Raw genomic sequence first — 13,108 nt, 5'->3', positions numbered from 1 at the left:
GAGTGATGGTGACCGTTAAAGAATAACGAAGGTTGGATATTGGACAATAGAATCTATAGATTGTGTATCGAAGATCGAGATGAAATGAAAAGACGATAGACTGAGAGCATTACACATCTATAGACAACTATATGCCAGCTATCATTAATTGCACATACCCGCTCATGGCTATTGGATGATAAGAGATAGGAAGAAGAGTGATAAATTGGATTTGATAATTGATGTTGAAATTGGAGCGATAAAGCAGCGAAAAAAGAGTGTAGGCTAGGGAGAGAAATTGTGAGAAAATTAGCGAGAGCAGTCGAGTTACGAAAAATAGGGAGAACAAAAAGTTGAATTATCAAGACAAAAATGAGAGTAGAGAGTAAAGATGTATTTTACTGATACATGATGGCATTGATGATGCTCTAATTGTTTGAGGTTAAGAAAAGACAGTCAGTTGCAAAAAACTGGTGAATCCTTTTATTGGTGAACCTTAAAGAAAAGTTAATGTTCTCAGGACCGCAACTTTGACAACAATCTCTAACTATTTCTCATTCCTTCTCCCTGAACTCCTCCCTAAACTTTATCTCTCTCTCGCAATATTTATTTCGCACTATTTCATCGTCTCACTATTTTCTTGGACTTCACCGAGCCTTCGAGATATAGTCAATCTCCACAATAACTTGATCGAGATTTGGCCATCTTAATCTCATCTTTCCACCACTTTTTCTTATATCTATTCCTTATTTGTAGCATGGCTGTCACCAAGAAGCTTGCACTCTGGGTGTTCAATGCTCTCCAGCACAATTATACCCATAAGGAACTTGCTTATAACCACATTCTCGTTTTTCTCCAGAATCAGAGTCAGAACTACAACTTCGCTATAAGAACAAAAGTCTACACCTCATCTGAAACTGGACAGCCCAGCTTACTTCTCAATTTGTACGGATCCATTAGCCTCGGCGACTCGATTCAAGCTCCAGTGGAAATCTGGATTCCCTATAACTATCCATCAGGCTTTTCATCTCCTTCTAATTCATACAATTCAACAGGAAATGTCAATGGACAATCAGATCCTCTATTTGATGCCAATGGCTCGGTTCCCATTGTATACATTATTCCAGATCATTCCAAAAACTACTACCTTCGTGCTGGAAACTATGTGGATACCCTGGGAAGATTCTACCATCCGTATCTCGCTAGTTGGTATCAAGAATCATCATCACATCCTTCAAACCCAAATGCTCCGATCTCTGCTCGATACGAATTGCTTCAGTTGATAAAAGTCGTTGCTGAAGCTCTTCGTGCCGAACCTCCTATATATTCTATTTATGAAGCTTCTCTGCCTCAAGCCATAATGCAACCCCAAGCTTCAGGATCTCAGCAATCTTCTAATTATCAATCTGGTCCAAGCCTTCCACCACAAATCCCTATAAGTCATAATCAAAACCAACCTATAAAGCCTCAATCTCCTCTTCAGCAGCAGAGTACTCTTTCTTCTCAACAATTCAATCCTTCCGTCCAACAGCTCACTAGCTCGTACACCGGGGGCTCAAACACTTCGGGCTACACATCACCACCACCAAATGGACCTCCATTACCTCCCAAACCACCTAAGCTACCCAAAACACCAGGGGAAAACCCATCGCCATCTCCTTCTACAGGCGGCCATCGTACCACTAGCACTAGTGAAGCTGCACAGCTTCCATCATTCGGTAATCCTGTAGAAAAACAAACTCCTGGTTCACGCTATTCTCCACTTGGCCCTTCTCAGGCTTCTCAGAACCCAGTTCATAATCAGCCTCCTAATTTTCAATCTGTTAATAATGCCTCGTTCATACCTCAGTTTACAGGCTCAAGTCTGGTGCAATTTGCCCAACAATCCGATTCCAATGGTCCTCCACCATTGCCACAAAAACCATATAAGCCTTCTGGAGAATCCAGAATGGAGCAGCGCGCTGTTGTATCAGAATATCGTAATGCCACTCCGGTATTGAAAGATGCTTCTCCGGGGTATAATTCTGCTACTCCAGTGTACGATTCTGTTCCTGAAAGGTACCGTTCTCCACCCTCCTTACCTTCTGAACAAAGCTACCAAAACAATTACCAAACTGTAGATATTCGTTCACCTTCTGAATCACCAAGGTATACACCCAAGCCAGCCTACGTCAGACAGGTTCGCGAACAGCCCTCGTATTCGCCTTCGCCTAACTCTCTTGGCCAAATGCATATATCTCCCAGTCCAGGAGCCCAATATGCTCCAGTTACAACAGCAGCTTCAGTTCCAGTACTGCACGCTCCCCCTGTAGATCTTCTTAGTGATGGAACAGATGGACCTCTGACAGATACGGCCTCGAATGCTGAACGTAGACAGGTGTTGGAGCAGTTGTCAGCCAAGTTTAATTTGTTCTTAAACGATGCCTACAACGACAACATCGACAACAGTCTTCCTAAAGTGCGAGAAACCCACCAGAAAGTTGAGGCCTTGTATAGTCAGTTGAGCCACATCTACCAACAAGCAGTAGAAAATTCCCGAAGTCTCGACGGTCATATTGCTTATTTAACCCAGCAGGTGAACAACATAACCATACTCAATCAGGACTTAGTTAAGCTTGATGAGATCAACTCTGAGAGTCCCGATAGTGTAACTACTGCTCCCGGAACCAAGACGCCATTGGATAATCTTATTATCCCCGATCTGCCGCTTGTCAGACAGTTGTATGAGACTGTTCTGGAGATTAAGGCAGTGAGAGATACCATTAATCTAGTCAGTGGCAGTTTCCATAGCGAAAAGGAACTCATCAATGACGCCAGAATGGACTTGTGTGTCAAGACAGTGAGGAACCTCGGCAGAGAGTTGTTCTGGTTGGAGCTTACGAAGCAAGAAATTGCTCATAACATCATGGGCTTGTCTCTGAACTAGATAACGTGTATTTAGTAGCATTCATTTTATGTATATTAGATTTGCTGTTACAGCGAGTAATTTGGATATAAAATGATAAGATTGTAAGGGAAATTCATGTTTTCGCAGTTTTTTCACAGTTTTTTCGCAGCCAATTGAGATTTCACTAGACATACTATATAAATAGTATTCGATAAAGTGTATCAAATCAATTTGTCTTCGAAAACTACTTTCATTTTGAATCTCACTCCGATTGTGCTTAGAATTAAACATGGATATGAACGTAAACCATAAAATTGTCCATGCTCTTTTTGCACTCTTAATTGTTTCGCTATCATCACACTACTTTTAATATGAAATACACACAATCTATAGTTTTGAACCACAGTATACTTTTTCAAAAAAGTAGAAAACTTACCTCCCCAAATCCCCAAATACTTCCGGAACTACTCAAATACCCAATTCCCTTCAGCTTCTACAAACACCGTATCTATTCTCCATAAATTTTAGTGTCCCCAGAGCATTTCCCTTTAGCCTACGATGACTCCTGTACATAAAATATGAGCCGCACGATGTCACTGCGGAAGTGAAAAATTCAAATTTTCATCAGATACAAAATTTCCAACTAGTAGAGGTCATCTAGAGTTCTTTCTTTATATTCGTAGAACACCACCACCATGTCCGACGAATACTTCATCAAGCCAGAGGCTGTCTCTCCATCTAACGACACCTCCGAGTGGCCTTTGTTGTTGAAGAACTTCGACAAGCTTCTTGTGAGATCTGGACACTATACTCCCATTCCTTCAGGCTCTTCTCCCTTGAAGAGAGACATCAAGTCATACATCTCGTCTGGTGTAATTAACTTGGACAAGCCTTCCAACCCATCTTCCCACGAGGTTGTTGCATGGATTAAGCGTATCTTGCGTTCGGAAAAGACTGGTCACTCTGGTACTTTGGATCCCAAAGTCACAGGATGTCTTATTGTCTGTATCGACAGAGCTACCAGATTGGTCAAGTCCCAGCAGGGTGCTGGTAAGGAGTATGTGTGTATAGTGAGATTGCACGAAGAATTGAAGGATGCTAAAGATTTGGGACGTTCTCTTGAAAACTTGACCGGTGCTCTTTTCCAAAGACCACCATTGATTTCTGCTGTTAAGAGACAGTTGAGAGTGAGAACTATCTACGACTCGAACTTGATTGAGTTCGACAACAAACGTGGTTTGGGTGTCTTTTGGGCCTCTTGTGAAGCAGGAACCTACATGAGAACGTTGTGTGTCCATTTAGGAATGTTGTTGGGTGTTGGAGGTCACATGCAAGAGTTGCGTCGTGTTCGTTCGGGTGCTCTTGGAGAGAATGACAACTTGGTCACCTTGCACGATGTCTTGGATGCTCAATACGTCTATGACAACACACGTGACGAGTCTTACTTGAGAAAGATTATTCAGCCATTGGAAACTCTCTTGGTAGGCTACAAGCGTATTGTTGTGAAGGACTCAGCTGTCAACTCTGTCTGTTATGGTGCAAAGTTGATGATCCCTGGTTTGTTGCGTTACGAGGAGGGCATTGAATTATATGACGAGGTCGTCTTAATGACCACCAAGGGTGAAGCCATTGCCATTGGTATTGCCCAGATGACCACTGTAGACTTGCAGGGCTGTGACCACGGTGTCGTCGCCAAGGTCAAGAGATGTATCATGGAACGTGACACCTACCCAAGAAGATGGGGACTTGGCCCAGTGGCCCAAAAGAAGAAGCAAATGAAGGCAGATGGCAAGTTGGACAAATTTGGCAGAGCCAATGAAAACACTCCAGAGACCTGGAAGCAAGAATACAAGGACCACGACGAAGAACCTGCCCCTGCTGTGCCTGCCTCCAAATTGGTGGCTCCTGAAGTGCAACTCCCAAAGAAGACCTTAATCGAAGAAGTCGCTTCTGAAGAGGCTTCTGAAGCCGAAGAAAAGAAGGAGGACAAGAAGGAAAAGAAGGAGAAGAAGGAAAAGAAGGAGAAGAAGGACAAGAAGGAAAAGAAGGACAAGAAGGACAAGAAGAGAAAGGCTGAAGACGGTGAAGAAAAGGCCGAAAAGAAGAAGAAGGCCAAGAAGTAGTTGCATTTCATATTACCATAACCAACATCACAATACCATCATTCCATTCCCGTCGCAATGGTGTATTCTACAAGGTACTCAACGCCGTTTGTTTTACCTTTAGCATTAGTTCTGTACATTTAATTTTTCTATATATGATTTTAACCAATAACTTTAGATGACGTTGATAAATAATCTGTAGCCGGTGATTATACTGTAGCTGCTATATTGCTGAGCACGAAACGGTACTTGTCTTCAAGACTCTTGTGGATGTACTGAAGTTGAAGCTCAACCATATTGGCTTTGTCATTTTCTCCAGTGCTCTTGAAGTGAAGAAGCAAGCTCTTCAAGATAAATGTAAATACAATTCTTTCAAAGTCGGTCTTGGCTGGAATCAGGATCAAAGTCAAGAATTCAGATAAATACTTGTTTTTTTCCTCTAAACTCGTAGTCAGTACGAATAGCAAATGCTTGACAACGTTAAACACAAATGGGAAGCAAACCTTCAACTCGTATTTGTTGTAAACCTGTGATAGTTCCTGAAGGAAAGTGCTGTTCTGTTGTTCCTCATCCGATATATTGACAAGTATACTGTGTGTCATTTTAAGCAAATCATTACACTTCGCAAAATTAGATGTAAATGAATTGGAAGTAGACCTATCGCCAAAGGCTCCGTTCAATTCATTGTGTAGCCGATTACACAACTTGAAGCAGTCGTTAATAGCATCCGTGCTTTGTCCTGGAGCTTGTTTCATTAGCTGCAGCAATTCAAATTGAACAAGAACCAAAAGGTGCACGCTTGAGAAGACATATAGTTCGCTGAATTCCAGCTTCGGTACCATGGCAACATTCCCAAGTCCTACTACAGAGCAATTTGAAGAGACAACATCACTATTGGCTGCACTATTGAATTCAGAAGTGAGATTCTTGACCTTAAGATAATAGTACTTTGCTGCTTGTATATCTCCTTTATAGTGATAGTATAATGCAAATAAATAATATGTTTTTGGAAGCAATAGAGAGTATTCACAAAATTCTTCATCTGAAAACCTCCTATTATTGTAGTCCAGCATAAATTCATTCAAATAATTGATGTCCTTGAATTCTCCATTCAAAAATCCTATCCATGCCTGATATATCTTTGTGGAGTACTTAATGAATTTGAGCCTGATGATCTTGTTACTTAAATCAGTAATACTAAGATTTCTCTTATTATTTACCAGACCTAATTCTAGTAATTGTTTCTCCACAATCTGAAGGCATCGATCGAATACTTTCTTTGACTTCTTCTTTCCATTTGCTGCTTCAGACATGTAATGGATACCGGTGAGGAAATAGAACATGATGACAAACTCATCTGAATTCAACCATGACAAGTAGGTAGGAATTAATGTGTTTGCTTCGGGTTGAATAGGAATTTCTATTTTGAACTTACCATCTTCTCTCCACGAGCTCCAAGATAGATTTTGCTCATTGGCAATGAGGCTATTGATGGATTTCATGATCTTACTTGCCTCGTCTACGTTGTTCATTTGAATCTCGCCGTAGTACCTAGTGATTGCACTCATGGCAGCCATCTGTCTTGGAGTTTCATTTCCAAGGGAGTCCAATATTTTGTCGATCTCATTCACAATAGATAAAGATATCGAAGGAGAGCCTCTATAAAGATGCAAGTTGCTAAGACTAAGCATGCAATGGACCTTGGTGAGTTCGTCGATCTTTTCCAGCTGGGCTAGAGACTGCAATATTATGACAGCAGTATTAGCATCATATGTCAATAACAGCTCAATCTTGAGTAATTGCAACATAGTGACATAATGGTGAAGTTCGAGATTCTCATAGTAGGTTACTCTTTCGTTGATGAAATTGACGAAGACAGTCTTGTTGTTCCTTTCCTTTATCTGAGCAGATAAGTAGTCAGAAACGAATATTAAATCAGTGAATTTGTTTCGTTTGGCTATAGTACCTGACTTGTAGATGTTCTCATCAGCTTTGTCTATGTTCTCGGTTTCAAAAAGAAAGAGTCTAGCCAACTTGTAGTAGAGTATCAGTTCTTTTCGTGGAGTTAGATGTTGTGCATACTTTCTTGCTATTATTACTAGTGACTTGATTGAAATTTTGATCATCTTGAAGTATTCGTTCATGCCTTGTTCTGAATAGATGTTGAGAACAATTTTATGGGCCTTCTGCAAGAAAAAATCAGACGTCATAAAGAGGTTTTCTACGACTATATCTATTCTCTTTGGACCAACCATATCTTCAGAGATTGACTCTAGAGTCATTGTGGTGTTTTCAGGAAATGATGTATCATGCTTCGTAAGTTCCTCTTCGCATATACTACTTTGAAGAGTTTCAGTAGGCACCGAAGAAGCACTTTGGATTTCAAAAGACGATTCCATAGTCTGGTCTTCTGCATTTTGCCCACCTTGTAGGATTCTACTCCTATTTTGTGTAGTGCTGGTAAAATGACTGAAAACTGCACTATTTCTCACCTTATTCTGGAGAGGATCATTGACCGTAGCTGGTCTACTTAGCGATATATTAGCTGGTGGTAGATCTCCAGGTTGCAGAAATCCCAGTCGAAAGAACTGTTCATAGGTTCGCTTCTTGTAGTAGTCCTTACCGTCATCACTGCAATGAGTCCTCAGTTGTTGTTTCGTGTCATTGTTCAGAGCTGTGATTGGAGCTAGTCTGGAAGAATATGAATCTAAATTCGATATATCAGACATCGTAATTCCGTGGTCTGAACTCAGATTCGTACCAGAAAAGGAAATATGGTTGTATGTGGAATTTGGTATCGAACTTTCATTACCTTCCGAGCGTATATTTCTTTGGGCATTGATATCTTGGTAGTTTCTTGGTGGATCATTGAACTTCTTCATAGCTAATAAAGCTAAGAATGGATATATACCAACTTCGCTTCTAGATGTGCGATTTCAATACAGACTAGACCAGAACAAACAGAAATTGTATGAAAATACACCTTTCAGTTTAAAATACAACCACTTCTTTTTCCAATGCACCCAGTTGGTGTTCTAAGAGAGTAAATCATCAGTCCTCTATTCAATGTGGACCCTACACGCGTTTTTTGAATTCCTCCATACAGTATTTTTCAGCAACAGTTGCAAATTGCAAAATGTGGTACAATTAATTGTAGTGGAGTATATTAATACGAAAAGTCTATGAAGTATAAATACAAAGAAGAAACTAAATTAGATCGCCCCTCAGACGACTTGATAATGATAGTCACCTCAAGTAACATTCAAGTAATGTTCAAGCAATATTAAGCTTGTCGTGAGAAATGTTAATTGGTTTTAATATCAATCGATATTAGGAAGCAGTAAGAGAACATCAAATTACTGTTTTTTCAATTGTACCAACTCCTCTTGCAAAAGTCGTCTCTTGTATCTTTCTTCGCCCAACTCAACCTCGTATTGGTCTTGGATGTCATTGACGATCTTCTTGAACTCTTTTCTTAAGATCGCGTTGCTTGTGCTGTTCGAAGGAATGCCAGAGATCGGTCTAGCAGACAACAAGTTCTCGTCATCATCATCTATATTGATACTATCATGTGGAATATGCAACAGTTCACCAGTTATGGGAGAAACAGAAGTATGGAGGTTGACACCTTCACTGGACAATCTGGGCGAAGCATTCAACAACGAATATGATGAAGCATTGTTGTTTTTCATTCCGAGTTGTTCTACCTTCATGGCACTCAATTCCTTTCTCAACTTGGCGATTTCCTTGTCTTTACTGGAAAGAGTATCATGGTTCAGATTCAAATCTGAAGAGGATACAGACAGAGGTATTTTGGCGTGGTCCTTTTCCAACTGGCTGATCTTCTTTCTATACTCCTGGATCAACTTCTGTGAGCTATCCCTCGAGAGCTCATACTCCTTGTTCAAATATTGGTAGGAGAAACGCAAGTCATTGAGTGCTGTCTTGTATTCCTGGATCATCTTGTCATTTGAACCCTTGGCCGGAGAAGCGGAGGCATTAGAATAGAAAGAAGTGTCGTTGAGATACGATTGGTACTTAGTAGGCGAACTTAAAGGCGTAGGACCATTGGAGATATTATTAGTGTAATTGTTAGTGGTATTATTGTTGTTGGTATTGTTGTAATTACTGAGATATCCACCTTGTGATGCCATCAGCTCGTCTACTTCTGTCTGGTTGTTATTGAGAATCTTATCGATGCAATCCTGAGCCCATTTCGTTCTGAGATCCATATCCTCAGATGAAAGAGGAGGATTGGGTAATGAGATGTTACGTTGCGCAGCGATTGAGACAATATGTGACAACATAGAATCAAACGACTTGAGCAACGAATCCTGTTTATTATTAGAATTCGAAGTCGAGTTGGTATGTCTCATGGGAGAAGCTGCAGGAGACGATGCCGTTGTGATATTTCCATCTTCGGTATAGATCTGTTTACCTCCAGACGACAATTTGACATCTTCTACGTAACCCAAAACCAAACAAGCCATGTTATGGTTGTTCAACTTTGAGTTCAACATGTCTAAATGAGAGTTAACAGCGATCAACTGGTTCTGTAACGAGCCTGTCAGCTTCAAGATCTTGACGATGAGCTTGGCATCGACGTTGTTGACGTTATTCGCAGGCGAGTTGAGGTCTTCTACGACCACGTCGGCTATAAACTGTTGGGATAACGTGATCTTGTCAAGCAAGTAGTGTTGTTTCTCACGGTTACTAGCAATTGCCCGTTTCAAGCGCTTTAAGCTGGAAAGCGATAGCACCGCATCCTTGTTGATCTTGGAGGTGTCAAAAATCGAGTTTTCGATCAAAACCTTCAAGTTGAGGTAATTGGGCGTATTGGCTTTGTTGTCGATGAAAGACTCGATTTCAAACGATTCTTCGTCTTCAGACGTTACCGGCGTTCCCAGACTAAGAGATGAATAGGATGAGTCGTTCTGAATGGAAACCACACCGTCATCAAGAGTCGATTGCAAATGCGAATTGAACGAATCTTGAAGGACTGCCGTGTTGAGCAAATGCAAATCCTGGGCCTTGAGGGCTGTTGTGTTTGAGTCGTTGGCACTGGTGAGCTCCAGCAACTTCTGTCTATACTGCTCCTGCAATTGGAACTTGAGGAGATCAGAGGTCGTATTGGCGAGGTTGTAGTTGCACGAAGAATCGCTGTGCGAGCCTTTGAAAGGGGAGAACTTCTTGAACGCTTCTGGATCGATCATACTGATGAATAATAATCAAACTGAAAATTGAAAATGGTGAAAATGTTCAGATGAATAAGCAAAGGTGGCCAACAATTTGTATTCAGCTAAGAAAATTATATACTGCTTCTGTTCTCGTGTTTTGAATGATCTCTGCGTTGAGAATGTCTCCAGCAAACAGGTATAAGTATCAAGAACAGTTGAGTATCTAGTGAAGCGACGATATCTCACGATTCAACTACAGCGGAAGAATTACCCAATTGTCAACAAAGTAGCGAAGTAATAAGCCCCTGTTATGCTTCTCTTCTTGGTGCCAAAGAATACCTACAACGAAAACTTTGGCTCTACCTGAAACGCCTGGTATTGTGGCACGTGACGGACGCGTACATATTTCATTGGCAAGGGTGAAAAATTGATCTGAATCCTCCTTCTGCTTTTTGTGACTAGATACTGCAGAGCTAGGCACATCCAGTCGAAGGCATGCCTAGTGCATTGTGTTGAATGAAAAGGAAAAGAATATTGCGCCGGTTGAATTAGTGAAAAATTCGAAAACTATCTATTGAAGAGTAAAAGCCTTCAAGGGTTCATGAAACGGTCTAAGAGTGAAGCATAGAAAACAGTGCAACCGAAATAGATGAGAGCATGGCAGCATCTTTGCAGCACACCAACAGACTGCCATATTATCAGAATAAATTGACAGGTTAGACAAGCCAATATTTCCGTGATTCAAGAAGCTCCCCGTAAATCCTGCTAGTCTGTTTGATTTGCAGGGGTGCATTTTTTGTTTGTGACAAACAGCCAAATTTCATTCACGAATATTCGTACCGAACCTTCTGCGATTGTTCCTTGGCTTTAGGTATGTATACGAATCGCTACACAAGCGCATTGTTTATTTACGCCACTAAATGCTGATCTAGACTTTACGAATAGTGCAAGCCTGTTTACTCTTCAGTAGCCAATCCATATATGTTCACTTGTTCACCTATTTCATTAACCATTCAAACCTTTATCTGAGCAAAGACACATATAAACATCCCAAAATACATTAAACGTCTTGCCTTTCCAAATCAGAGCATTTCTACCTTTTCTGCTGTCTACTGTTGTATGTTTACTTTCCTGCTTGGCTCTGCCTTAAAATCTGTGATACGCGTCTGATCAAATTCGTGGCCATTCTTTCAGGAATATACCATCAAGAAGACCCGCCGACCAAACAACCTCTACAGGACAACAGCTTAATCTGACGCTTCTGTCGGGCGTCCAATATTCCACAAAACCTCTTACCATTTCTTCCCATATCACCCCAAATTGACATATTTCTATCTTCCAATCATATCAGCGCTACCACCTTTCGAGTTCAACATAGTCACGTGACTTTACTACCATCTTGTTGAGGTGAAGAACCGACTTTTTCACTTCCGTTTCTCCACATTTCGGCAAGATGGACTTGGCCCAGCTCCAGAAGCTAGACCCACTTGACAAGATTGCACTGAAGCTGCTGAATTTGACTATTAGGTATGTCACGTTCAATGTAAACGGAGTCAAAACACTTTTCAACTACTATCCTTGGACACAATTCAACCAAGATTATGATCTTCTATTCAGTTCACTCCAGGCTGACATAATTACTCTTCAGGAGCTAAAGTTATCTTCTTCCAATATTTCCAGTGTGAAAAACATCGGCCACTTGCCTCATTATAAATCGTTTATATCTATACCAAAGGTGAAGCGAGGGTACAGTGGAGTTGGACTTTTCGTACGAATTCCAAGAGAAGAAGAATCGTCAGCAGTGCGACGTAACTTACAAGTTATTAAGGCTGAAGAGGGCATAACAGGTTATTTATCCTCAGGACTACTGGGCGACGTCTGCTACAGGGATCTACCCGAGCTGGAAAGTATTGGAGGATATCCTGATGATTTGGATTCTGTCATGGGTCTAGAGCTAGACAGTGAAGGAAGATGTGTTTGCATAGAACTAGCTTGCAACTTGGTGGTTTTCGCCTTGTATTGTCCTGCCAATTCTATGGGGGAAGATGAAGGAGAAGCTTTCCGACTTAATTTCTTGAAGAATCTCTTGAAGCGGTGCTACAACTTGAAGTACAAACATGGCAAGGAAGTTATTGTCATGGGAGATATAAACGTAAGTTTGGACTTGATTGACAGTGCTGAGGGTATCGATGATAGACAAAAACAGAGGCTTGTTCTACCCAAGACAGATGGAATCGATTTTGAAACCATAAACTACGATGAATGTTTTAATTTCAAGAGATCAACACGAGCTCGTGCCTTATTGAATCAGTACACCATTCAATCTTTACAACATAACCTCTCCTTAGACCGACATCCAGACTACGAGCAACAGTTTCTATACGACACTACGCGATATCTACAAGGAAGACGAATGCAGATGTATACAGTGTGGAATACCTTGAACAGTTCACGTGCCATTAATTTTGGTTCGAGAATCGACCTTATCCTAGCCAGTAGCTACAGAATGATTAAGAACATTTCCAATGCCGATATCTGGCCATTTATTCTTGGTTCTGATCACTGTCCCGTTTTCACTGACTTCGAAGCATTAGAAATTGATAAACCTGAAGAATCGAAGTCAGCAAAACTTCATTTTGAAGCCAAGTACCATCATAAACTCTCCCAAGTCAGAGATATATCTCTACTATTTTCCCGAAAGAGAACTTCTACTCTGGAAAACAATAGTCAAAATTCTAGTCAAAATTCAGCTTCAGATGAAACAGAAGTGAAACGAACAAAACCAGAAGCTTCCAGTACAAAGCTGGCCTTCAAGTATGTTAGTCGTAAACCTAAGAAGGTTGATGGAACGAAGCCTATCAGTACATTCTTCACTCTCAACTCTACGAAGAAAAGTTTGTAAATACAAGACAATAAAGATCTTTCCTAGATATTAGATTAAGACTATAATGAATGTTGTTATA

At 40.8% G+C, this 13,108-nt stretch overlaps 5 protein-coding genes across 5 annotated transcripts; 3 read left to right on the top strand and 2 right to left on the bottom strand. All coding sequences in view use genetic code 12, as the record gives it.

Annotated features, from left to right (window-relative positions):
- Positions 1 to 736: 736 nt before the first annotated feature.
- STP22 (putative ubiquitin receptor implicated in vacuolar targeting of plasma membrane proteins) lies at positions 737 to 2,905 on the top strand (the record flags this gene model as incomplete). The annotated part of the gene is made up of 3 exons (XM_001387779.1): positions 737 to 1,469; positions 1,983 to 2,222; positions 2,271 to 2,905. The coding sequence occupies 3 exons, from the start codon at positions 737 to 739 to the stop codon at positions 2,903 to 2,905; spliced, it is 1,608 nt and encodes a 535-aa protein (XP_001387816.2).
- Positions 2,906 to 3,541: 636 nt separating this feature from the next.
- CBF5 (nucleolar pseuduridine synthase and putative microtubule binding protein) lies at positions 3,542 to 5,155 on the top strand. The gene has a single exon (XM_001387778.1). The coding sequence runs from the start codon at positions 3,562 to 3,564 to the stop codon at positions 4,987 to 4,989; it is 1,428 nt and encodes a 475-aa protein (XP_001387815.1). The 5' UTR covers positions 3,542 to 3,561; the 3' UTR covers positions 4,990 to 5,155.
- A 22-nt stretch (positions 5,156 to 5,177) lies between these two features.
- On the bottom strand, positions 5,178 to 7,223 carry NUP189 (nuclear pore complex subunit; the record flags this gene model as incomplete). The annotated part of the gene is made up of 1 exon (XM_001387371.1): positions 5,178 to 7,223. One exon carries the CDS (start codon positions 7,221 to 7,223, stop codon positions 5,178 to 5,180), a length of 2,046 nt encoding a protein of 681 aa, XP_001387408.2.
- A 1,101-nt stretch (positions 7,224 to 8,324) lies between these two features.
- On the bottom strand, positions 8,325 to 10,181 carry PEA2 (protein required for some forms of polarized growth, localized to sites of polarized growth; the record flags this gene model as incomplete). Its single annotated transcript, XM_001387370.1, has 1 exon — positions 8,325 to 10,181. The coding sequence occupies one exon, from the start codon at positions 10,179 to 10,181 to the stop codon at positions 8,325 to 8,327; it is 1,857 nt and encodes a 618-aa protein (XP_001387407.2).
- A 1,417-nt stretch (positions 10,182 to 11,598) lies between these two features.
- Positions 11,599 to 13,047, top strand: APN2 (AP endonuclease; the record flags this gene model as incomplete). The annotated part of the gene is made up of 1 exon (XM_001387777.1): positions 11,599 to 13,047. The coding sequence occupies one exon, from the start codon at positions 11,599 to 11,601 to the stop codon at positions 13,045 to 13,047; it is 1,449 nt and encodes a 482-aa protein (XP_001387814.2).
- Between the last annotated feature and the right edge of the window lie 61 nt (positions 13,048 to 13,108).

This window comes from Scheffersomyces stipitis, chromosome 1 (genome assembly GCF_000209165.1).
Source record: "Scheffersomyces stipitis CBS 6054 chromosome 1, whole genome shotgun sequence".
In the NCBI taxonomy this organism is placed as follows: Eukaryota; Fungi; Ascomycota; class Pichiomycetes; order Serinales; family Debaryomycetaceae; genus Scheffersomyces; species Scheffersomyces stipitis.
The sequence above is the reverse complement of the archived record's forward strand: the minus strand, read 5'-3'. Positions and strand labels throughout refer to the sequence as shown.